General features: G+C 38.5%; 1 protein-coding gene across 2 annotated transcripts in view; it reads left to right on the top strand.

The window, feature by feature from the left end:
- Window positions 1-24,164, top strand: part of nlgn3a (neuroligin 3a) — a 218,739-nt gene that overhangs the window by 67,062 nt on the left and 127,513 nt on the right. For both annotated transcript variants that reach the window (XM_058063836.1, XM_058063837.1), the window contains one exon: window positions 7,490-7,639. In XM_058063836.1, coding sequence (XP_057919819.1) covers window positions 7,490-7,639 — 150 coding nt within the window. The remainder of the gene's footprint in view (window positions 1-7,489; window positions 7,640-24,164) is intronic.

Here is a 24,164-nt window from a genome sequence, read left to right as displayed (position 1 = left end):
AGGTCTCGAGTTCAATTCCACCCTCTGCCATTTATGTGTGGAATTTGCATGTTTCCCCGTGCATGAGTGGGTTTTCGACGGTTTCCTCCCACATTCCAAAAACATGCTAGGTTAATTAGCGACTCCAAATTGTCCATAGGTATGAATGTGAGTGTGAATGGTTGTTTGTCTATATGTGCCCTGTGATTGGCTGGCCACCAGTCCAGGGTGTACCCCGCCTCTTGCATGAAGACAGCTGGGATAGGCTCCAGCACCCCCGTGACCCTCGTGAGGATAAGCGGTAGAAAATGAATTAATGAATGAATGTTTACATGCAGGCTGCACATCGGTCGAGTGGATAGCACGCGGGCCTCACAGCCAGCAGACACAAGTTCAAATCCACCACCGGCCATCTCTGTGTGGAGTTTGCATGTTCTCCCCGTGCATGTGTGGGGTTTCCGGTTTCCGGTTTCCTCCCACATTCCAAAAACATGCTAGGTTAATTGGCGACTCCAAATTGTCCATGTGAGTGTGAATGGTTGTTTGTCTATATGTGACCTGTGATTGGCTGGCAACCAGTCCAGGGTGTAGAAGACAGCTGGGATAGGCTCCAGCGCCCCCGCGACCCTCGTGAGGATAAGCGGTAGAAAATGAATGAATGAATGTTTCCATGCAGGCTGCACGGCGCACAAGTGGACAGCCAGCAGACGCAAGTTCAATTCCACCCCCGGCCATCTCTGTGTGGAGTTTGCATGTTCTCCCCGTGCATGTGGGGGTTTTCCGGTTTCCTCCCACATTCCAAAAACATGCTAGGTTAATTACCGACTCCAAATTGTCCATAGGTATGAATGTGAGTGTGAATGGTTGTTTGTCTATATGTGCCCTGTGATTGGCTGGCGACAGTCCAGGGTGTACCCCGCCTTTTGCTGGAAGACAGCTGGGATAGGCTCCAGCACCCCCTGACCCTTGTGAGGATAATCGGTACAAACAAATGAATGAATGGATCTGCACTTGAATCCAATATTTAAATGACCGTCTTTGACCCAATGCCCCACCCATCCTGCAAGCCCACGTAGAAATACACATGGATGTCCAAGGTAAATGTGAAGCAAAGTCAACAGCGCAATGACCTTTTAATACACCGTACATCTTTGTGTCTACAGTCTGTCCCTTAGGCTCCCCCTCTGAGCATCTCTGTCTGTTTTCCTCAGCCTGTCTTTCAGAGCGACAGTCAACCCTGTGGCACCCCCATAGTCTATTCAGATTCAGCCCAGGACTCCCTGCGGCAACATGAGTGTGTAGGCCAAGTCGTCGTGATTTACTCTGTCCCACAATCAAGACTCAAATTTCCAGAGGCTGTTATTACATTGTAAACAGGAGTGAAAGCTTCCAGTCGCCTACCTGCTGTTGTTAAATAAAAGTGGCCATGAAAAAAGAGGAAGTAAGGATAAAAAACACGGTTTCGTGTACCGGGTTGCAAGCACTAATGAAAAGTAAACGTGTCTGTAAGTCTGTCTCCTTGTCGATTTGGCTGACGTTCCATTCAGTAGGGAGGCCGCCTGTGAGAGCGTATACCCAAAACCATCCAATAAGTAAAGCATGCACGCACTTTGAGCGCACAAACAACGCTTGTTTTCCAAGCACCGATGAGGATAGGCACACAAACACAGAAGCTCTGCGTCGTTACAGTGCCAGGGAGCAGAGCCGAGTTCCACCTGGCTTGGTATTACCATTAATTCCATTGCACAAGCCTGACTGGATCTCCGGCTAGCAAAAACCCTCAGTTCATCTCAAGCAGCCTGGATTGGAGACTTGGGGGGAGCAATTTGCATACCATTGCCTCCACATCATTCTTTCTGTTGTGACAGGGATTCAAACCCAGCTATACACATGTTTACTTAAAAGATACAGTTCGGTATTTGAAATGCTGTTTTGCAAAATGCTGTCGCCACAAGGGTATCGTACGGAGCCAGATGACTAAAAGACTGGGTGTAAAATTGGGTGAAAAGGGGCCACACATTACGTATTGACACCATCTGGATTGGACATTACATTAAAAGATGGCGGATGGCGGTGTTGTGCAACAGGTACACTACTGAATGTGGAATCTATCCATGCATCCATTTCCTATGATGTAATACTCACTGGGGTATGCTGGAGCCTATCCCGACTGAGGCGGGACACAATCCGGACTGGTCGCCAGTCAATCACAGGGCACATATAAACAAACAACCATTCACACTCACATTCATACCTATGGACAATTTGGAGTCGCTAATTAACCTAGCATGTTTTTGGAATGTGGGAGGAAATCGGAAACCGGAAAACACACACATGCACGGGGAGAACATGCAAACTCAACACAGAGATGGCCGAGGGTGGAATTGAACTTGGGTCTCCTGGCTATGAGGCCCGCGTGCTATCCACTTGTTCGCCGTGCAGACAATTAATTTTCTACCGCTTATCTTCACGAGGGTCGCGGGGATGCTGGAGCCTATCCCAGCTGTCTTCATGCAAGAGGCGGGGTACACCCTGGACTGGTCGCCAGCCAATCACAGGGCACATATAGACAAACAACCATTCACACTCACATTCATACCTATGGACAATTTGGAGTCGCTAATTAACCTAGCATGTTTTTGGAATGTGGGAGAAAACCGGAAACCGGAAAACCCACGCATGCGAACTGCACACAGAGATAGCCGGGGGTGGAATTGAACTTGCGTCTGCTGGCTGTGAGGCCCACATGCTATCCACTTGTCTGCCGTGCAGCCTGCATGTAAACATTCATTAATTCATTCATTTCTTTCTGCTTTTCCTCATGAGGGTCGCGAGTGTGCTGGAGCCTATCCCAGCTGTCTTCGTGCGAGAGGCGGGGGCTACCCGGGGTTTTCTCCGGGTACTTCGGTTTCCTCCCACATTCCAAAACCATGCTAGGTTAATTAGCGACTCCAAATTGTCCATAGGTATGAATGTGAGTGTGAATGGTTGTTTGTCTATATGTGCCCTGTGATTGGCTGGCGACCAGTCCAGAGTGTACAACGCCTCTCGCCCGAAGAAAGCTGGAATAGGCTCCAGCATGCCCGCGACCCTCGTGAGGATAAGCGGTAGAAAATGAATGAATGGATGAATTTATTATAGCAAGACACTTTTTTTCTTAAGGAGAAATATTGTCCTGTTTCTTCACCTCTAATAAAGAGATCGTTTGTCATCTTGACATGAAATTTTTCAAAACAAAGCAAAATGTTTTGTTTTCTTTACTTACATCGATATGGCCGAACAAATCACCAGCAGGAATTCAATCATAACTTTTCTGTTTTGTCGTCTACGTGTAGTTTACATGACCAGCAGTTTCCTGTCATTTTGGGAACAAACAGCTGTCCATGTGTCTTGGAGATGACAACACCTTCATCTATCCTTGGCTCTCCTTCCTTTTTTTACCCCTTCACATACGCACAGCACTCATCGCCTTCTCTCTTGCCAACATCACTTTTACAGCACAAACACACCAGTCAACCAGGAAGCAGGAAGTCACCTTCACCCAAAGGTCATTGCTCCCATTACCGTCGCTGTAGGGATGCAAAGATTCATAGAGGAGCGAATGGGAATCACTTTTATACATTTTTCACGTAGACGGTGCCATGGCAAGCTAAGATTGTTTTTTTTTTATATACATATAGGACACACCTGAGTTAGTTTGGAAAATGTCACGGGAACGCTGTACCAAAACCTCAACTGGAATATTGTGACGGATTCCAACTTCTAAAAGTCAACTGGCAACGACATTTTTTATTTTTTTTATTTTTTTTTTGTCATGCTTAGTGTTTGTGAGTGGGGAAAAAAAAGAGAATTTGTTACAGCGTGTTCCTTCACTTGAACACTTTTCCCTTCAAGGCCGAGTCTCACACACATGAAAACACACACACACATACACATACACACGCTTGTTCATTTTATGTGCGTGAAAAGGGAATGGAAGCAGATAGTCAGTGACATTCAGAAAACTGTTACCGACTTGTAGCAGCTGAATAATTTGCTGTAATTGCACAAAATGTTTTGCAAGCAGCTTCACAGCAAAAAAAGATAATAAAAAAAAAAAACTTGCTGCCACTTTTAACATAGCCGGGTAATGGACTTGTCATGATTGAAGTGAGAAGCTTGTCCTGTCAAGAGCATTACAGTAGGGTGCGTGTCATGTCCTGCCACATCAGGACATTGTGTCACCCTCTGTGTCACCCCCTTCCCTTCCATTTCCCCCACCCCCGGCCCACCTCAGACCCTATTGCTCGCCACTGACAGCAGCCGTGTTTCACCGAGTGTTGACACAATGAATGCCGGCCACACTTATCTCCACTTGCTTCTGTGCTGTGCCACTCCACAATGTCAAGGTCGGTTCTTAATGTCAGATATGTGACTCTGTGATTTCAATGAAGTGAGATGGAGTCAAAAAGCACAGATGAGGAAGAAGAATTATTCATTCATTCATTCATTTTCTACCGCTTTTCCTCACGAGGGTCGCGGGGGTGCTGGAGCCTATCCCAGTTGTCTTCGGGCGTAAGGCGGGGTACACCCTGTACTACCGCTTTTCCTCACGAGGGTCGCGGGGGTGCTGGAGCCTATCCCAGCTGTCTTCGGGCGTAAGGCGGGGTACACCCTGTACTGGTCGCCAGCCAATCACAGGGCACATATAGACAAACAACCATTCACACTCACATTCATACCTATGGACAATTTGGAGTGGCCAATTAACCTAGCATGTTTTTGGAATGTGGGAGGAAACCGGGGTACCCGGAGAAAACCCACGCATGCACGGGGAGAACATGCAAACTCTACACAGAGGTTGGAATCGAACTCGGGGTCTCCTAGCTGTGTGGCCTGCTTGCTAACCACTTGTTTTGAGAATATGTCAATTTATCCTATCTGACTTCTCTGATAGACTTCATTCATTCATTTTCTACCGCTTTTTCCTCACGAGGGTCGCGGGGGTGCTGGAGCCTATCCCAGCTGTCTTCGGGCGTAAGGCGGGGTACACCCTGGACTGGTGGCCAGCCAATCACAGGGCACATATAGACAAACAACCATTCACACTCACATTCATACCTATGGACAATTTGGAGTCGCTAATTAACCTAGCATGTTTTTTTTGGAATGTGGGAGGAAACCGGAGTACCCGGAAAAAACCCCACACATGCACGGGGAGAACATGCAAACTCCACACAGAGATAGCCGAGGGTGGGAATTGAACCCTGGTCTCCTAGCTGTGAGGTCTGCGCACTAACCACCAGACCGCCGTGCCGCCCGAAGAAGAATTAATAAATTTCAATTGCAGTTAACTGTAGAAAACACCCCAATCTCATCAGGATTTGCATTACGGAATATTGCACATTATAGTATTTACGACAAAATAGTGTGTTTTCAGTATAGCATGTGCATCACGATATGAACTTGAACATATTATTGTGCACACTGGTTTAGAATATGAGGTTTTGTTCATGTCCCATTTGTTACTATATGAGAGTAGAGTGCTCTGTTAGGTTGGACTAATGTGATGTGAGAATGCTTTGAATGTGAGAAAATGGGTTATTCAAATGATTTTCACCTCATCCACCATTGCACACCAGCATGTCTTTTAACAAGAGTACCGCATTACCGATGTATTTATTTCTATTTACTGTATATGTGTATTATTTATTTGTAATTGTGCATGGGATTCTAATGAAAGTGTTTTACTATGTGGTGCATTTAATGGACCTGTTCTTTTTTTTTTTTTTTTTTTCTAGCACAGAACCCATATGCAAATTTTGGTACATGTGATGTTATGTTTTTCTGTGTTCTATTTTGGTCTATATGCATTTTTTCGTGATAATTATAACAGAACTAGAAGGCAGTGTTCTGCTATTAATCCTCACCTATAATGACCGCTGATTGGTTACGATGTTTTGCTTACATTTAAATGATGTTTGAAACCCAGATGTGGACACATCAGCAAATAGCGTGTGACGATATTATTGCACGCATGACGCAATTTGGTGATAATCAATCGAGTATATCACATCGGCGTAATTCCTCTAACAAAGTCAGTAAATAGCATCGAATAAATTGAGCTTCTTCAGCTTGTGTCACACTCCTTAATGGGATTGAACTGTTGTCATGGCGACATGATGTGAATCAACAAAAGAGGTGACTGATGACATTGACATTATTTTTTTTGGTTTTGTTATTTCGGTCCTATATATATATTTTTTTTTTGTCATTGTCTATGTTTCATTGGCCTATTTATTTCCTTTCCATTTCCCTTTTTGACTGTAACCCACTATGTTGTTTCACCTCCTCCTTTTCTTGTTTAATGTCGCTGGTGTCGGCTGAATATCACATTACTGTACACACTGTACAATAATATCACCCTCCCAGATACCAACCCGATAAAATACTGCATTGTGTGCAGTACTTATAGTTGCTTTGTGTTCAAACAAAAGGAATAAACTGATTTAAATAGTACGTCTTTGTAGAATGTGATGCAGGTGCAGGATGCCACTACCAGTCACTATAGCAACCATGATACATAAAACCCCCTTTTAAATATAAACCTATTGTGGATATTCTACGCCTCCATTTTCTTTCTTTTTCTCAACTGTAGCCATTTTTATAGTGTCTCTCTTTTTCTCGCTCACTCTTTGCCCTTGCACCCCTTCTCATTCGCACCACTCTTGAAGCTTGGGTAAAAAAAAAAAGAGGGAGGGAATTGGGAAGTGATGGGAGAAAGGCAGGAGGGAGACAGGGGAGAGTCTGTGTGAGTGAAAGTGATACAAAATGTGTGGGGGGGGGGGGAGTGGGGAGTTTGCTGGAGTGAAAATGAGAGAGAGTTTCTTGTCTTGTCGGCTCCTGCTCGCCACTCACTAATTCAGTCAATTCCTCAGACAGAGGCTTTTTTCTTCCCTCTCCCCCCCCTCAGTGAATGTCCTTCATGTGGCTGGAGTGTCATTCCAGCTGGCCCATCTACGTATGTGCGCTTTGGGAATAAATAAACATGCATATTTGTATATTGCACCTCTGTGCAAACAAGTTAGGCCAGTGCACGAAAAAGGTGCATTGTATAATTAACGAGTGTATATCGCTAGTCACTGTCAAGCCAAAGTACGGAATATGTCAAAGTCGCTATCTCTTCTCTCCGTTAATAGCGTCGTTCTTGCACATATTTAGTATATGCGCCTGCTTCCAGGAAAAACCAAACACAAGCCTAATAGTTCGAGTTCTAAGAGGTAAATTAGATGTCATTTGCAGCTAAGATAGCCAATTACTTTAATAGAATTCAACTCCATATAATGAGTTGACATTCTTGTGGAGAAGATACAACGGAACGACGCTTCCGAGGCTATTAAGCGTTGGTATCTGGGAGGCTAACCGTGAGTGTGTTTGTTGACTATGAAGTCTATGTGAATGTGAACTGAGCCACAATGGCGTCAATGAGTGGTCGTTAATGTGAATGTGTTAACAATGGCCGCTCTTGCAGACATACGAGATACCGGAGCCAAGCCTGTGATGGTGTACATCCATGGGGGATCCTACATGGAGGGGACGGGGAACATGATCGACGGAAGCGTGCTAGCCAGTTACGGGAATGTCATCGTTATTACGCTCAACTACCGTGTTGGAGTTCTTGGTAAGTGATTTATTTCTTATTTTTCATCCACATCATTTTTGTTTTTTTTATGGCTTGCTGTGGTTTCACGGATTGGAATTCCAAGATGGTTCGGATTAAGTTTTCAGAAAATTGCTTGTGTATTATTATGGTTCCGCATGGTTGCTGTGTTATTTGGTTCAACTCTGGCTATATAATGAAGTGGGGGCAAATACTCACCCGTTACCCGTGTTTCGACGTCATTTTGTCAATATGAGAGGCTTTAATTTAGTCAGCGAGTGATGTGGAGGATTATTAAAATTGCCATTCACAGCCAATCACAGGGCACATATAGACAAACAACCATTCACACTCACATTCATACCTATGGACAATTTGGAGTCGCTAATTAACCTAGCATGTTTTTTGGAATGTGGGAGGAAACCGGAGTACCCGGAGAAAATCCACACATGCACGGGAAAGAACATGCAAACTCCACACAGAGATGCCCGAGTGTGGAATCGAACCCTGGTCTCCTAGCTGTGAGGTCTGCGTGCCAACCACTACTCCGCCGTACAGCCCAGGAGTGTTTCATTCATTCATTTTCTACTGCTTTTCCTCATGAGGGTCGCGGGTGATGCTGGAGCCTATCCTAGCTGTCTTTGGGCGAGAGGCGGGGTACACCCTGGACTGGTGGCCAGCCAATCACAGGGCACATATAGACAAACAACCATTCACACTCACATTTATCCCTATGGACAATTTGGAGTCGCTAATTAACCTAGCATGTTTTTGGAATGTGGGAGGAAACCGGAGTACCCGGAGAAAACCCACGCATGCACGGGGAGAACATGCAAACTCCACACAGAGATGCCCGAGTGTGGAATCGAACCCTGGTCTCCTAGCATTATTATAAATATACACATATGATAGATCAGTGATAGATTAGCAAAAGTAACAGTAGAGTCAGACCGGGAAGACGGTGAACACACAATGAAAAGGGGGTGAAAGGTAAGTAGGGGAGTGGCGAACAGGGGAGGGGGGATCCTGACAATGACAGCAGAAGACGATTATCAGTAAATATGTAGATTGGTTGCTATGGTAATATCATGTTTATGTATTAGTCATGTAGTGGCGGTGGACATTTATTTGCAGAGTGCCAGGCTTTATTTGTACAAAGTCATTTTGATAATTATTCAAAGGACCAAGACAGAGTAGAACAGGGGTTTCAAACACGCAGCCCGCGGGCCAAATGTGGCCCGCAGGACACTAGTTTGAGGCCGCCGCCTTGATATGAAAGTTTAATGTTAGTGCGGCCCGCGCAAGTTTGATATGGATGCTGTATGGTATCATGTACCCAGAAAAAATTATTACGTTTGATTAATGTTCATGTTAAAGGTTAAATAACTGTTAATAGTTATCCTCCCTATCCGTGTGGAAGTGGTAAGTTTTTGGCTATTTAAGTTTAAAGGAAATAACTTGAAGGCTACCGTTTAGGTCGCTAGCTCTCTAGTTTGCGAGTTAGCATGTGTCTCAAGACCCTGCAGTTGCGCAATATGTTGTAAATAAAAAAAGTATAAATGTGACTATAGTCGTGTTTTGTCATGTCTACAGGGCTCTAATAATGCTTTGTTCATTTTAATCTGAAAAAAATAATTTGTCTACCCACCAACTATATGTGGTTTCTTAAGTTTTTATTATTTGCCGTTTTATTATTATTATTATTATTATTATTATTATTATTATTATTATTATTATTATTATTATTATTATTATTATTATTATTATTATTATTATTATTATTATTATTATTATTATTATTATTATTATTATTATTATTATTATTATTATTATTATTATTATTATTATTATTTATTGATGGCTGATTGATTGATTTTCTTTATTCTTGATTTGTTTATTTATTTTTCATTTTATTTTGTGTAGAAAAATAAAAATTAAGATATTTGAGAACAGTGGAATGTTTTATCAGAGCTTTTATTGTAGAAAATTGGAACAAGTTTTTTTTAATTTTTTTTTGTTTTTAATAAATGCGCTTTTTTGGGTTTTTTTTTTTTTTTTGGAAAACCTGATCCGGCCCAGCCTTGCTCAGACCCGAGCTCCAGTGGCCCCTAAGTAAATTGAGTTTGAGACCCCTGGAGTAGAAGGAATGAATGGCCGTTATGTTCTTCGGTAGGTGCTGCTGTTTTGGTTAACAATAGCGTTTCAATAGACTGCATTTCAATGTTTTGTGTGAGAGTTTTATTATTTTTATTGAGTGGAATTTCTCGGGGTACTGTCCCACCTGACAATTAACTGATGCACTGCGTCTTCCAGAGTGGAAGCAACTATTTGAAAAGATTCGGCATGTGTCTTGTGGGGAATTAAAATGAATTTTAAATGCCAGCCATTTAAAATAATGAGGCTTGGAGACCAGCAGAAGATCCTGTGGAAGGGAATGATGAGTTCATAGCCTGAGTTGTGTTTGGCTGCCGATTGACTCACGCAGCTGAATCCTCTTTCAGACACGTTGTGTGTATGCGTATGTGTGTGTATGTGTGTGTGTGTGTGTGTGTGTTTATGGAGGTGCTAGTGGAGAGAGAGCTCCATGGAAACAGCTGCAGCAACACAAAATGGAGTGGGTTAGCACACTAACCAAACATTCTACATACGTATTTCACCCATCTTTATCATCATGCACATCATTTCTGGTGATCTACAATGATTCATTTCACAATATTGAACAGGTGCAAAAGTGGTACGAACCGTCATATTTAAATGAGGATTTCGCCTGTGGCATCGCTGTCACCATTTGCTTTAAAAATGGAGGTTTGAAGAGGTTTGAAGCCATGCCGTTGGAGGTCTTTGTAGAAGATGCAACTAAACCTACTGGTGAATTCCAGCAGAGACATTGCATCATCAGAATTATGCTACCTAAATGTATTTTGCTATTAAATAGCCTGTACATGACTTCTTATTAGACTGGCACATTGCAATAGCGAACTGGAACCATGTCAGGTACAAGGAAATGCAGTCTGTAAGGATTTTTGTCATGGGAGATATGTCTCTATTATTTTTATTTTTGACCGTCCAAATATGTTGACAAGTGCACTAAAATTACCATACCATGAGCATTTTTGTCGTAGGGAATGACATGTACATGTACAGTGAAGAAAATAAGTATTTGAACACCCTGCTATTTTGCTATTTCTCCCACTTAGAAATCATGGAGGGGTCTGAAATTTTCATCGTAGGTGCATGTCCACTGTGAGAGAGATAAACTAAAAAGAAAAATCCAGAAATCACAATGCATGATTTTTTAACAATTTATTTGTGTGATACAGCTGCAAATAAGTATTTGAACACCTGTGTATCATCTAGAATTCTGACCCTGAAAGACCTGTTAGTCTGCCCATTAGAAGTCCACCTGCACTCCATGTATCATCCTGAATCAGATGCACCTGTTTGAGGTCGTTAGCTGCATAAAGACACCTGTCCACCCCATACAATCAGTAAGACTTTAACTTGTAACATGGCGAAGACCAAAGAGCTGTCCAAAGACACCAGAGACAAAATTGTACACCTCCACAAGGCTGGAAAGGGCTACGGAGCAATTACCAAGCAGCTTGGTGAAAAAAGGTCCACTGTTGGAGCTATCATTAGAAAATGGAAGAAGCTAAACATGACGGTCAATCTCAATCGGAGTGGAGCCCCATGCAAGATATCACCTCGTGGGGTCTCAATGATTCTGAGAAAGGTGAGGAATCAGCCCAGAACTACACGACAGGACTTGGTCAATGACCTGAAAAGAGCTGGGACCACCGTTTCCAAGGTTACTGTAGGTAATACACTAAGACGTCATGATGTGAAATCATGCATGGCACGAAAGGTTCCCCTGCTTAAACCAGCACATGTCAAGGCCCGTCTTAAGTTTGCATATGACCATTTGGATGATACAGAGGAGTCATGGGAGAAAGTTTTATGGTCAGATGAGACCAAAATAGAACTTTTTGGTCATAATTCCAATAAGCGTGTTTGGAGGAAGAAGAATGAAGAGTACAATCCGAAGAACACCATCCCTACTGTGAAGCATGGGGGTGGTAGCATCATGCTTTGGGGGTGTTTTTCTGCACATGGGACAGGACGAGTGCACTGCATTAAAGAGAGGATGACTGGGGCCGTGTATTGTGAGATTTTGGGGAACAACCTCCTTCCCTCTGTCATAGCATTGAAGATGGGTCGTGGCTGGGTCTTCCAACACGACAACGACCCGAAGCACACAGCCAGGAAAACCAAGGAGTGGCTCCGTAAGAAGCATATCAAGGTTCTAGCATGGCCCAGCCAGTCTCCAGACCTGAACCCAATCGAAAATCTTTGGAGGGAGCTCAAACTCCGTGTTTCTCAGCGACAGCCCAGAAACCTGACTGATCTAGAGAAGATCTGTGTGGAGGAGTGGGCCAAGATCCCTCCTGCAGTGTGTGCAAACCTGGTGAAAAACTACAGGAAACGTTTGACCTCTGTAATAGCAAACAAAGGCTACTGTACCAAATATTAACATTCATTTTCTCAGGTGTTCAAATACTTATTAGCAGCTGTATCACACAAATAAATTGTTAAAAAATCATGCATTGTGATTTCTGGATTTTTCTTTTTAGTTTATCTCTCTCACAGTGGACATGCACCTACGATGAAAATTTCAGACCCCTCCATGATTTCTAAGTGGGAGAAATAGCAAAATAGCAGGGTGTTCAAATACTTATTTTCTTCACTGTATAATATATATAATTATATACTATAATTATATATATAATTCAGTTACAAAGAAAGTAATTAAAAAAAATATATATATACATATATATATATAAATATAAGAAAAAAATAAATATAAATATAAACATATATATACATATATATAAATATATGTTTTAAATAATTTAAAAACATATATATATATCTATATATACACATACATATATATACATATAATTATATATAATTTTATATATATATAATTCAGTTACAAAGAAAGTAATTTAAAAACATATAATGAATGAATGAATTAATATATATATATACATACATATATACATATATGTTTTTAAATAATTTAATGTTTTTAAGTAATTTTCAAACATTAGTTATTAGTTATTATATATTATTATATATTATATATTATATATATATATATATATATATATATATATATATATATATATATATATATATATATATATATATATATATATATATATATATATATATATATATATATATATATATATATATATATATATATATATATACTGTTAAACTAATAATGTTTTTAAGTAATTAAAAAAATATATATCTATATCTATATATCTATATATATCTATATATATATCTATATCTACGACTTTCTTCTGCACCCTTTCATTCTAGATTGACAAATGATATTGATATTTATATTAGGCCACATCAGGAAATTGTATCACCCTTATATTATTTACATTAGGTGTTTTTATTTTCTTCTATAAATGAATGAAATAAATAAATGAATGAAATGAAAAATGAAAATTACCGTGGCCGTGCGTAACGTTGTGTCAATTTGCCCCAATTTGCTAAAAAAAAAAGATGCAACAAAACACAGACCATAAACAGGTTTCAGAATTGATGAATCACATTGCAAGTTCAATTCCACCCCCGGCCATCTCTGTGTGGAGTTTGCATGTTCTCCTCGTGCATGTGTGGGTTTTCCGGTTTCCTCCGACATTCCAAAAACATGCTAGGTTAATTAGCTACTCCAAATTGTCCATAGGTATGAATGTGAGTGTGAATGGTTGTTTGACTATATGTGCCCTGTGATTGGCTGGCGACCAGTCCAGTGTGTACCCCGCCTCTCGTGCCCGAAGACAGATTACGGGTTCTCCCTGACTGACTAGCGTTGTTGCGTTGCGTTGATGTTGTGTTTTATTCTATGAGTTGCATCACACCAACTTTACGTTAACCCAAAACTGTTTCATCCTATCAATTTTGGCATCAAGGCTGCTTGCCTTGATTGTGTTTCTTCTCCCCTTTTTGAGTGCTGTAATCAACATTGCAGGGGTGTAACGTGGCCCTGTAGAGTCCTGGCTGAACATGCTGCATCCCGCTGCTGGTGTGGGGCTCAGCATGTAAGTCTAATACGCATCCATGCTCATATTTCTTTTATGGCACTTCAATTATGACTCAGATGTTTCTACTCTCACTGCCACGTTTTCGCTAAATGTCATTCTATATTCATGCACAAGCACCCTCCAAACAGGGAACGCCAGTACTCCGAGAAAGCACACACATGTAATAATTCACAAACATATACAACATGAAAAAAAAAACACACGCAGATGTTGCTTTGCTTACATGCACAAACACACAAAGTCGGTCTCTTGGTGAGAGCCTTCTGAGAAATGAGCAGTGAAGAAGTGGTGCGTGCGTTTGGGCGATAATGTAGCATGGTCCGATAATCTCCCCATGGTGCAGCTTTAACTGTTATTACAGACACACTCATACAGAGCAAATAAAACCAAGGCCAGAGAGAAATCAGAGCATGATGGGAAAATTAGCAGTAGGCTGTCTGGACATCATCGCTTTTGAAAGTGTGACCTATACCATTCTCCCAGTAACAGACATCACGGTTTGTAGTCATTTTTAGCTAGTTTGCATAAAGTCATTAGTGGTAATTACAAATAAGGACTACTAATGGTGCTGTTTTATTGCAATGGTACCCGACTTTCGATGTTTGTAGGCTGATACTACACTGCTGGTATCTCATTGGTCCAACATATCCGTCATCATATTAACATTTACGCCTTAATCTTCCTCATCATCTCTTATATTAATGTATTAAATCAGCTATAAAATACACTAAAAACAATAAGTTACCATCAAATTTCTCATGTCTTGGTTACCTTCTTAGGCTTCCTCAACCATGAAAATGTTGGCCGGTAGCCTTCAAGTTATTTCCTTTAAACTTAAATAGCCAAAAACTTACCACTTCCACACGGAAAGGGAGGATAACTATTAACAGTTATTTAACCTTCAACATGAACATTAATCAAACGTATTTTTTTTTTTTTGGGCACATGATACCATACAGCAAGGCGGGGGCCTCAAACTAGTGTCCTGCGGGCCACATTTGGCCCGCGGGCCGCATGTTTGAGTCCTCTGTTTTATAGTCATATTATTATAACCGGGTCGAAACCGACCCGAACAATACAGTGGTCATAATTTCAACCAGACCATTTTAAAATGTAATAAAAATTATTTTTATGGTTTTATTTTGTTGAAATAGAGTTTCCTGATAAAGTAAAAAAAACCTTAATGCAATAAACAAATGTTATGTGATTCTTTTTATGCATTAAAATGTAAAACGGGTCGGTGCTGACCCTAACACACACTCATCCGTACATATTACAGATTCAAATCCCAATATTTTTCATTAAAACATCACTTGTTATAATAAAGTAATAAAGGTTTTATAATGCTGGTGGTTACAAATTGTACATCAACCAGTGTTTGTAGTGTTATACATGTCTCATTAAACAGGCTGAGTGATAATTAGAAATAAAGCGTACTATGTAGGTTAATGGAGGCATTTCATCTACGACAAGACTCCTAGTTGAAAGCCCGCACAAGAGGTCATGTGACAGTCAAAACCAGGGGAAAATACTTCAGATGTTACTTCACCTCTAGTGATGCTTCGAGTCAAGTGCTGCATATTATTTATTCGCTTAAAATAATAAATAAAATCAGCAATTTAGTCACTCGCATAAGGGAAGCAATTCAATGTAAATAGGCAAATAAATAAATTAATACAGATTATGAAAAGCTGGTTTAATTAGGACGCTTCAAGGGATGAGGGAATAATGGAGGCAGGGAGAATTAGACAAGATAATGAGTTTAAAGTGAAAGTAGACAAGGCAACTCGAAGCATGTTTTCTGACACTAATATAGCTCCAAACGCTATCCACGGGCACATTGGAATATGGTATTAAAAATGCAATAAACACCTTTTGAAATCCACACAACAGACTGAATATTTAATGGCATCAGAAACAACCGCAGTACTGACTTAGCAAATCTGTACTGAAAGCTATTTGAATGCGTGCAATGAAAAAAAAAAAAAAACAGCATATTGCGACAAATTGGCGCCAAAACCTTTCTAAATGTCACTGATGAATGTTTTATTCATAGTTTTTGTTTTGTTTGAGATATCTGCAGTTATCGTCGTCCCAGGCTTTTCAATGTTACTGCTAATGGATCAAAATTATGTAGAGGCGAAGCTCAGTCTCTTATGAAATATAGATGCAGCATTTGTTTTGTTTCCTAAAGACGAGCCGCGGTAGATACCATCTTTTTTTTTTTTTTTTTTTTAGCACGCTTTTTTAAAGCATCCGTGAGACTCTGCAGCGAAAACCGCAAACTACGTGTACTTTTGAGTTGTGATGTTGTTAAGACACCACCACTCATGATCCAATTAAAGATGAGTCCACAAAGTATTATCGTTCTCCTGCAGCTTGAAGCTCCGTGTTGCTGAAACGGTAATTATTGCTTCAAAGACTACGCCACAATTCTCCCGAGTCCCCATTTAGAAACTTTCACATCTCACTCTCTTGCTGTGTTGGAGATTGAACTTTTCAGATGTAATCATTAATCACTTGTTGACCCTCTGCGGGATGATTAGCGCTCAGTCGGCTTTGAGTCGGGGTCACTGACTTCAGGTCAGGAAGTGAAATGTGTGTAAAAGACTGCATGTGAATATTCAATATTTATATGTTTGTTCTGAGTAGCCATACCTCTTAAATGATGGGTAATGACTCCCAGCATGAGGGGAGTATCTTGTATCTCTGCTCTTTACAAATATAATTACTCACTGGCTCTCCAGAGCATGTCAATTTCCAATTCCGCTGTGTGTTGGTAGTGGTGAGAGGAAGCCATTTCATTAGCAGTTCCAGATGCATTAAGAATTAACAAAAGATACCCGTTTTAATTTTAATTACTTTCCAAAAGAGAAGTGATTTTCAACCTTTTTTGAGCCACGGCATGTTTTTTTACAATGGAAAAATCTTGTGGCACACTACTAACCAAAAATGTTACAAAATTTCACCACGACCTTAACGTTCATCAATAAGCCTATCAGAGGAACAAGGCAGGTGTTGCCATACGGACCAATATTACATTGCACCAAAGACAATGGGAAACAATGGTATCCATAGAAAGGAATATTCCAATCTCTTGTCTACATGCACCATGAAAATCAACCAGAATAGTCAATAGGGCATGCCCATTAAAACGTAAACACCAACATCACGTGATACCGACTTCCGCAAGTTATTCTTTCACTTGTTGGAATAATTCCGTATTGTCAGTTTTTCGTCTGTCCAGTCTTGAAATTTAGTTTGAATCACGAACGTCTGGATCTGCGTGTTACGTCATATCTGAGCATGCGCTAAAAAGAACGCACCCCACGATAAATTTAAACAGGAAAAGATTAAATTCAATCTTGCTAATATTTTATAATTAAACTCAGGACATGTTTTATATAGATATATATTTTCTTTTTTAATAAAACTGCACTTGTGAATAAAGTATAGAAGGGTTTAGATCAGGGGTGGGCAAACTTTTTAATGGGCGGCTGCATTGATTTAACAAAATTGACGGGGGGGCCACACTCGATATTTTACACGTAACAGTCCAGCTGGAATTATTGTATCTGTAAAAGTGTTATGCAATCTGCTATATGTGCACTTTGAGATCATTTATTTGATGTAAGGTGCGTTATAAATTTATAACAATAAGAATACATTTATTATTTATTCTTATTATTATTATTTTTATGTGCTTGTGTCCCTTTTTTCACTTTGTAAACAACAGACCGCATCAAATAACGAAATTGATAAAACCGCCAAACCATGAAAATGTCGGCTTAAGCCATGATGCCAGCTTGTATGTTGACTTTAAATGAAATACTTTGGAAAGAACGGGCGGGCCGTATTCAAACACTTGGCGGGCCGGATGTGGCCCCCGGGCCGTAGTTTGCCCACCCCTGGTTTAGATTCTGTTCCACAGAAGGCGCTAATGCACACGAAAGCTGCTTGCCAACCGCCAATACACAACATTCATTCATTCATTCATTCATTTTCTACCGCTTTTTCCTCACAAGGGTCGCGGGGGGGTTCTGGAGCCTATCCCAGCTGTCTTCGAGCGTGAGGCGGGGTACACCCTGGACTGGTGGCCAGCCAATCACAGGGCACATATAGTCAAACAACCATTCACACTCACATTCATACTTATGGATAATTTGGAGTCGCTAATTAACTTAGCATGTTTTTGGAATGTGGGAGGAAACCGGAGTACCCGGAGAAAACCCACGCAATGGGTGGAATTGAACCCTAACCACTAACCACTAGGCCACCGTGCCGCCCCCAATAAACAACAGAAGAAGAAAAAAACACCATGAAGAAGAACGCAGTCTGACAACTTTCCGTTTGAGCGGGTACGAGATGCCTCAATCGGATTGGTTAAAGGAATATTCCATCCCTGTTCAATTCCGTTTGAGGAAATAAACCAAATGCAATTGGAATATTTGGGTCCACGTATACGTGGATATTGACATAATATTTGCAAATGATGATTAATAAATGTTAATTATAAAAAGTGATATTGGATAATTCCTCACGGCACACCTGACGGTTTCTGAAGGTACACTAGTGTACCGCGCCACAGTGGTTGAGAGCGGTCAGGTAGTGTCCGAAGGGGGGCAAGTTTTCTCCTCTAATAATTGGTGACCTTTATAATGACCGCCTCTTAGATCTCCCTGATTGCAGCCGCTTTTATTTCTGGACCAGTGCCGGGAAGATATGTCAGCATAGTTCATTCAGGTCACGCCGGCCTTGAAAAGAACAGTTTTAGATCCAATCAAAATAAGCTTAATCTTTATATGATTGTATCTGAGAGTGGAACTCCTAGAGCCTAAATCTTCAGCGTGATGATGGTGCAATATATTTTCCAGGTAGTGTGTGTTGTGACTTTTTTTTAAAAGAATGTGGCTTGTTGTAATTTATCCACACACTCTGGGAGAAAGTGATTTAGCGTGTTGGAGCAGTCCTTCACAGGGGAATCTCTATACACTATATTGGCAACAAAAAAATGGAGATACGCTTTTAATCAATTAAGTAATCAATCCAGGTTTGGGCCAGACTCTTGGGTTCACCTTGAAGCTTAATGCGTTTGTATAGCAAAACATATTGCGCAATGCTATACTTTTAAGTTTGTGGAGAAAGTTTAGGAAAGGGTAATACAAGGTCCATCAGATGAAGAGTACAGTGGGAATCGAAACAATATTGTCCAGTAGAGTCTCAAAAGTTGAACACTAACCGTTCCGGGACCATTGAATAATTTTTACAATAGGAATTATTTTTTTCCCCCATTCATTGTGTGCTGCATCCTATCCCAGTTGACTTTGGGCAAGATGCGGAAACTGGTCACCAGTCAATGGCGAGCCACATGCAGGGTCAGGCAAAGTGATCTGACACAATTGTAGGTTAAATAAAAGTAAAATAAAGTAAAGAAACACCATGTAAACTTGCAGTGCTCAGGTCTATTTTGTACTTTACTGCACTTTTTTTTTTACCACTTCCTCACCACATTGCGGTTAAAATTTCTCTATCAAAGTATGGACATTCATTCATTCATTTTCTACCGCTTATCCTCATGAGGGTCACTGGGGTATGCTGGAGCCTATCCCAGCGGTACACCCTGGACTGGTCGCCAGCCAATCACAGGGCACATCTGGGCAAACAACCATTCACACTCACATTCATACCTATGGACAATTTAGAGCAGGGGTCTCAAACACTCGCAGATGTGGCCCGCAGGACACTAGTTTGTTAGTGCGACCCGCGCAAGTTTGATATGGATGCTGTATGGTATCATGTACCCAGAAAAAAATATTACGTTTGATTAATGTTCATGTTAAAGGTTAAATAACTGTTAATAGTTATCCTCCCTATCCGTGTGGAAGTGGTGAGTTTTTGGCTATTTAAGTTTAAAGGAAATAACTTGAAGGCTACCGTTTAGGTCGCTAGCTCTTTAGTTTGCGAGTTAGCATGTGTCTCAAGACCCTGCAGTTGCGCAATATGTTGTAAATAAAAAGAGTATAAATGTGACTATAGTTGTGTTTTGTCATGTCTACAGGGCTCTAATAATGCTTTGTTCATTTTAATCTGAAAAAAATAATTTGTCTACCCACCAACTATATGTGGTTTCTTAAGTTTTTATTATTTGCCATTTTATTATTATTATTATAATGATATTTATTTATTTATTACTGATTGATTGATTTTCTTTATTCTTGATTTGTTTATTTATTTTTCATGTTATTTTGTGTAGAAAAATAAAAAGTAAGATATTTGAGAACAGTGGAATGTTTTTTTCAGAGCTTTTATTGTAGAAAATCGGAACCAAAGCAAAGTTTATTCATTTTTCTGTTTTTAATAAATGCGTTTTTTTTTTTTTTTGGAAAACCTTTGGGTGTTACCCAGACCGTAGCTCCAGTGGCCCCCAAGTAAATTGAGTTTGAGACCCCTGATTAAGAGGTTCTCATTCACCTAAAATGCATGTTTTTGTAATGTAGGAATAGAAACACATGCATACACAGGAAGAACACAAAGGGGTCAAATCAACGGAGGGTAAAACCTGGAAGTCCTAACCACTTTTCCACCATCATCCATTTTATCAGAAATATAAAAGAAAGTGCTTTTCTGCTGATATTATTCAGATACATATTCAGTCAACTGCTCTCATCAAGTGACCACTTAGCGACCGTTGATTTAATTGGCCCCCAATTGATATGACAGTAAGATTGTTTTGTCCAATCACCTTGCGAGTTTAATATCCCTTCTCTTTTCCACACAGCTTCTTTTGGCAATTTCCCAAATGGGTTTCTGAAACACACCATCTGGTGTTGTCAGGTTAATAGTTTGTAGGTTTCCGATTGCACATTACAGTGCAACTCTTCTGCTGTACTGTAAACTGAGTCGCACTCAGATCGCTCATGACCCCTCCCTGACACTGTGCATTGATGCATGTTGGCTAAATAGCATTACTGTAAGATGCCAGCTCTTGAGTACCATGACCCCGTTTACACAATGTAACCCAATACACTTTTGTTTAAACATAAATGCTTCCTAGTTGGCCAGTACATGAACATTAGTATTTGTTTCCTCAGGCTAGATGCAGCCTACACACTGATAGTAGTACAAGCGAAGCTGATAGATTACTGCTAAAAACACAATAAATAAAACTAATTGTCCGATGATGCAGAGCAATAGGTAACACTCGTGCTCTCTCATAAAGATATTATGACATTGTTATGATATCATGTGAATTATGACACTAAATCCACATTTTTGTCATCATGCCTTTGTCTCAAATAGCCCATTTGACTATAATGGTTAAGTTTAATACCTCCAAATGAAGCAAATACGAAAACATTTATGAATATTATTAATATTCCAAAGTAATGTATTCAAATTCTTCTTAGATTGATTGCAGCAGATTTGAATGACAGCACTGATCGAGGGGCTCTTTTGTTGACCGCCACTTAGCCTGTCACGATGTTCAATGAACATGTTTTCTTACCACTGAAAAGTATTGATTCAAACTGCAAAGGCAAGAATGCCAAGAGGAACTGACCCGAGGAAACAATTGATGGTCAAGCAGCAGTTTTACAACAAAGAAAGAATTACACAACGCTTTCATGGTTTGTCTATTTGGTTTTTTTCTGTACATTTTTGTTACGTTATGTGAATACAGGTTGATCGTTAAGAGGATAACAGGAAAAAGAAGAAAGTGAGTCACCTGACATTGTTTACTGACAAAAAAATAAATAATAATATAATTTATTATTATTATTATTATTATTATTATTATTATTATTATTATTATTATTATTATTATTATTATTATTATTATTATTATTATTATTATTATTATTATTATTATTATTATTATTATTATTATTATTATACGTATTATATTATAGTTATTATTATTATATAATAATAATAATAATAATAATAATAATAATAATAATAATAATAATAAATTATATTATTATTTATTTTTTTGTCAGTAAACAACATTATTATATTATTATTATTATTATTATTATTATTATTATTATTATTATTATTATTATTATTATTATTATTATTATTATTATTATTATTATTATTATTATTATTATTATTATTATTATTATTATATAATAATAACTATAATATAATACGTATAATAATAATAATAATAATTATTATTATTATTATAATAATCATTATTATTATTATACTAATAATAATAATAATAATAATAATAATAATAATAATAATAATAATAATAATAATTATTATTATTATTATTATTATTATTATTATTATTATTATTATTATTATTATACTACCAATAATAATAATAATAATAATAATAATAATAATAATAATAATAATAATAATAATAATAATAATAATAATAATAATAATAATAATAATAATTATTATTATTATTATTATTATTATTATTATTATTATTATTATTATTATTATTATTATTATTATTATTATTATTATTATTATTATTATTATTATTATATAATCATATATAATTATATAGTAATAATAACAATAACAATAACAATAATAATAATAATAATAATAATAATAATAATAATAATAATAATAATAATAATAATAATAATAATAATAATAATAATAATAATAATAATAATAATTATTATTATTATTATTATTATTATTATTATTAATAATAATAATAATTATTATTATTATTATTATTATTATTATTATTATTATTATTATTATTATTATTATTATTATTATTATTATTATTATTATTATTATTATTATTATTATTATTATTATTATTATTATTATTATTATTATTATTATTATTATTATTATTATTTCATTTGAATTGTAATGATCAATCTCTTCGACACAATACATTTTCACGTGTGTTGTCCCGGCACCGTTCAGCTGTAGTGTTTTTGTATCCTTGTCAACACATATTGCTCTTGTGTATTTTATTACTCCTCGTAGTCCTCACATACTGGACGATGCATTTACAGTATATAAGCCAATCAGAATGCAGAACACAATGGACAGGTTCTCCCTTAGCCAACAGTCCTGCTGTTGTGGCTGGCTATATCTCATAAGATAAACGACATGTCTGGACATGTGTGGTCTCACATAAGTATACAACACCCATTTCATTTTTTTAAACACTCTCAAAGTTTGAATTTCATTTGAATTTTAATGATCAATCTCTTCAACACAAGAAATTTTTACGTGTGTCGTCCCGGCGCCGTTCAGCTGTAGTGTTTTTGTATCCTTGTCAACACATATTGCTCTTGTTGTATTTTACTCATAGTCCTCACATAATGGAAGATTGATTTACAGTATATCAGCCAATCAGAATGCAGAACACAATGGACGGGTTCTCCCTTAGTCAACAGTCCTACTGTTCTGGCTGGCTATATCTCATAAGATAAATGACATGTCTGGACATGTCTGGTCTCACATAAGTATACAACACCCATTCCATTTTTTTAAACACTCTCAAAGTTTGAATTTCATTTGAATTTTAATGATCAATCTCTTCAACACAAGAAATTTTTACGTGTGTCGTCCCGGCGCCGTTCAGCTGTAGTGTTTTTGTATCCTTGTCAACACATATTGCTCTTGTTGTACGTTCGGCTGTAGTGTTTTTGTATCCTTGTCAACACATATTGCTCTTGTTGTACGTTCAGCTGTAGTGTTTTTGTATCCTTGTCAACACATATTGCTCTTGTTGTATGGCGATGTAGCCAGGGAACATGGTACTGTTGAATAACAAACACCTTTTCATCATGACTGGTGAGTGTCTGCCTCACCTGCCTCTCCTGAATGTCACCCGTATTTGGTAACACCAAGTTATTGCTCATAGAAAAAAGTCAATAATGTGTACAGTCAATGTACCCACCTCCTCAGAATCTCTGTTGTTTCCATCGTGTATACAAATGTTCCGCACTCCTCTAACATCAAATTCTCTGTCACCGCTAAGACTTGAACCCAGATTGCTAATGCATTGTTAATGAGAAAGTGTTTCCTTTTTTTTCATCTTACAACAAATAGCGAGGCGCAAAGTACATCATTTTCTAAGAGCATGACATTTTGAAAGTGTGACATTAGGGAAGCTGCCGTGCTTTTTTCAAGAAGCCGTAGCGGTGCTCTAAGGTGAAAACATGTTCGGATAATTACACATGTAACAGTGCGGCGTCGAACATAAATGCGAAGCAAAACAATTGCTTCCATGGAGGTGAAGGGTTCAGTGTAGTGTTTCACACATAACTTGCCATTATGAAGTGTAGAGATTGAATAGCAATTTCACTAAGTGACAATGCCACTTTTGTGTCAGTTTTCTTTATTGCTTGATATGTTGAACCATTGGTGCTGTGAGAAATAACATTTAATTCTCACTTCAACAATGTCTGACC

This window comes from Doryrhamphus excisus, chromosome 23 (genome assembly GCF_030265055.1).
Source record: "Doryrhamphus excisus isolate RoL2022-K1 chromosome 23, RoL_Dexc_1.0, whole genome shotgun sequence".
In the NCBI taxonomy this organism is placed as follows: Eukaryota; Metazoa; Chordata; class Actinopteri; order Syngnathiformes; family Syngnathidae; genus Doryrhamphus; species Doryrhamphus excisus.
This window is presented reverse-complemented; position numbering and strand designations above follow the sequence as displayed.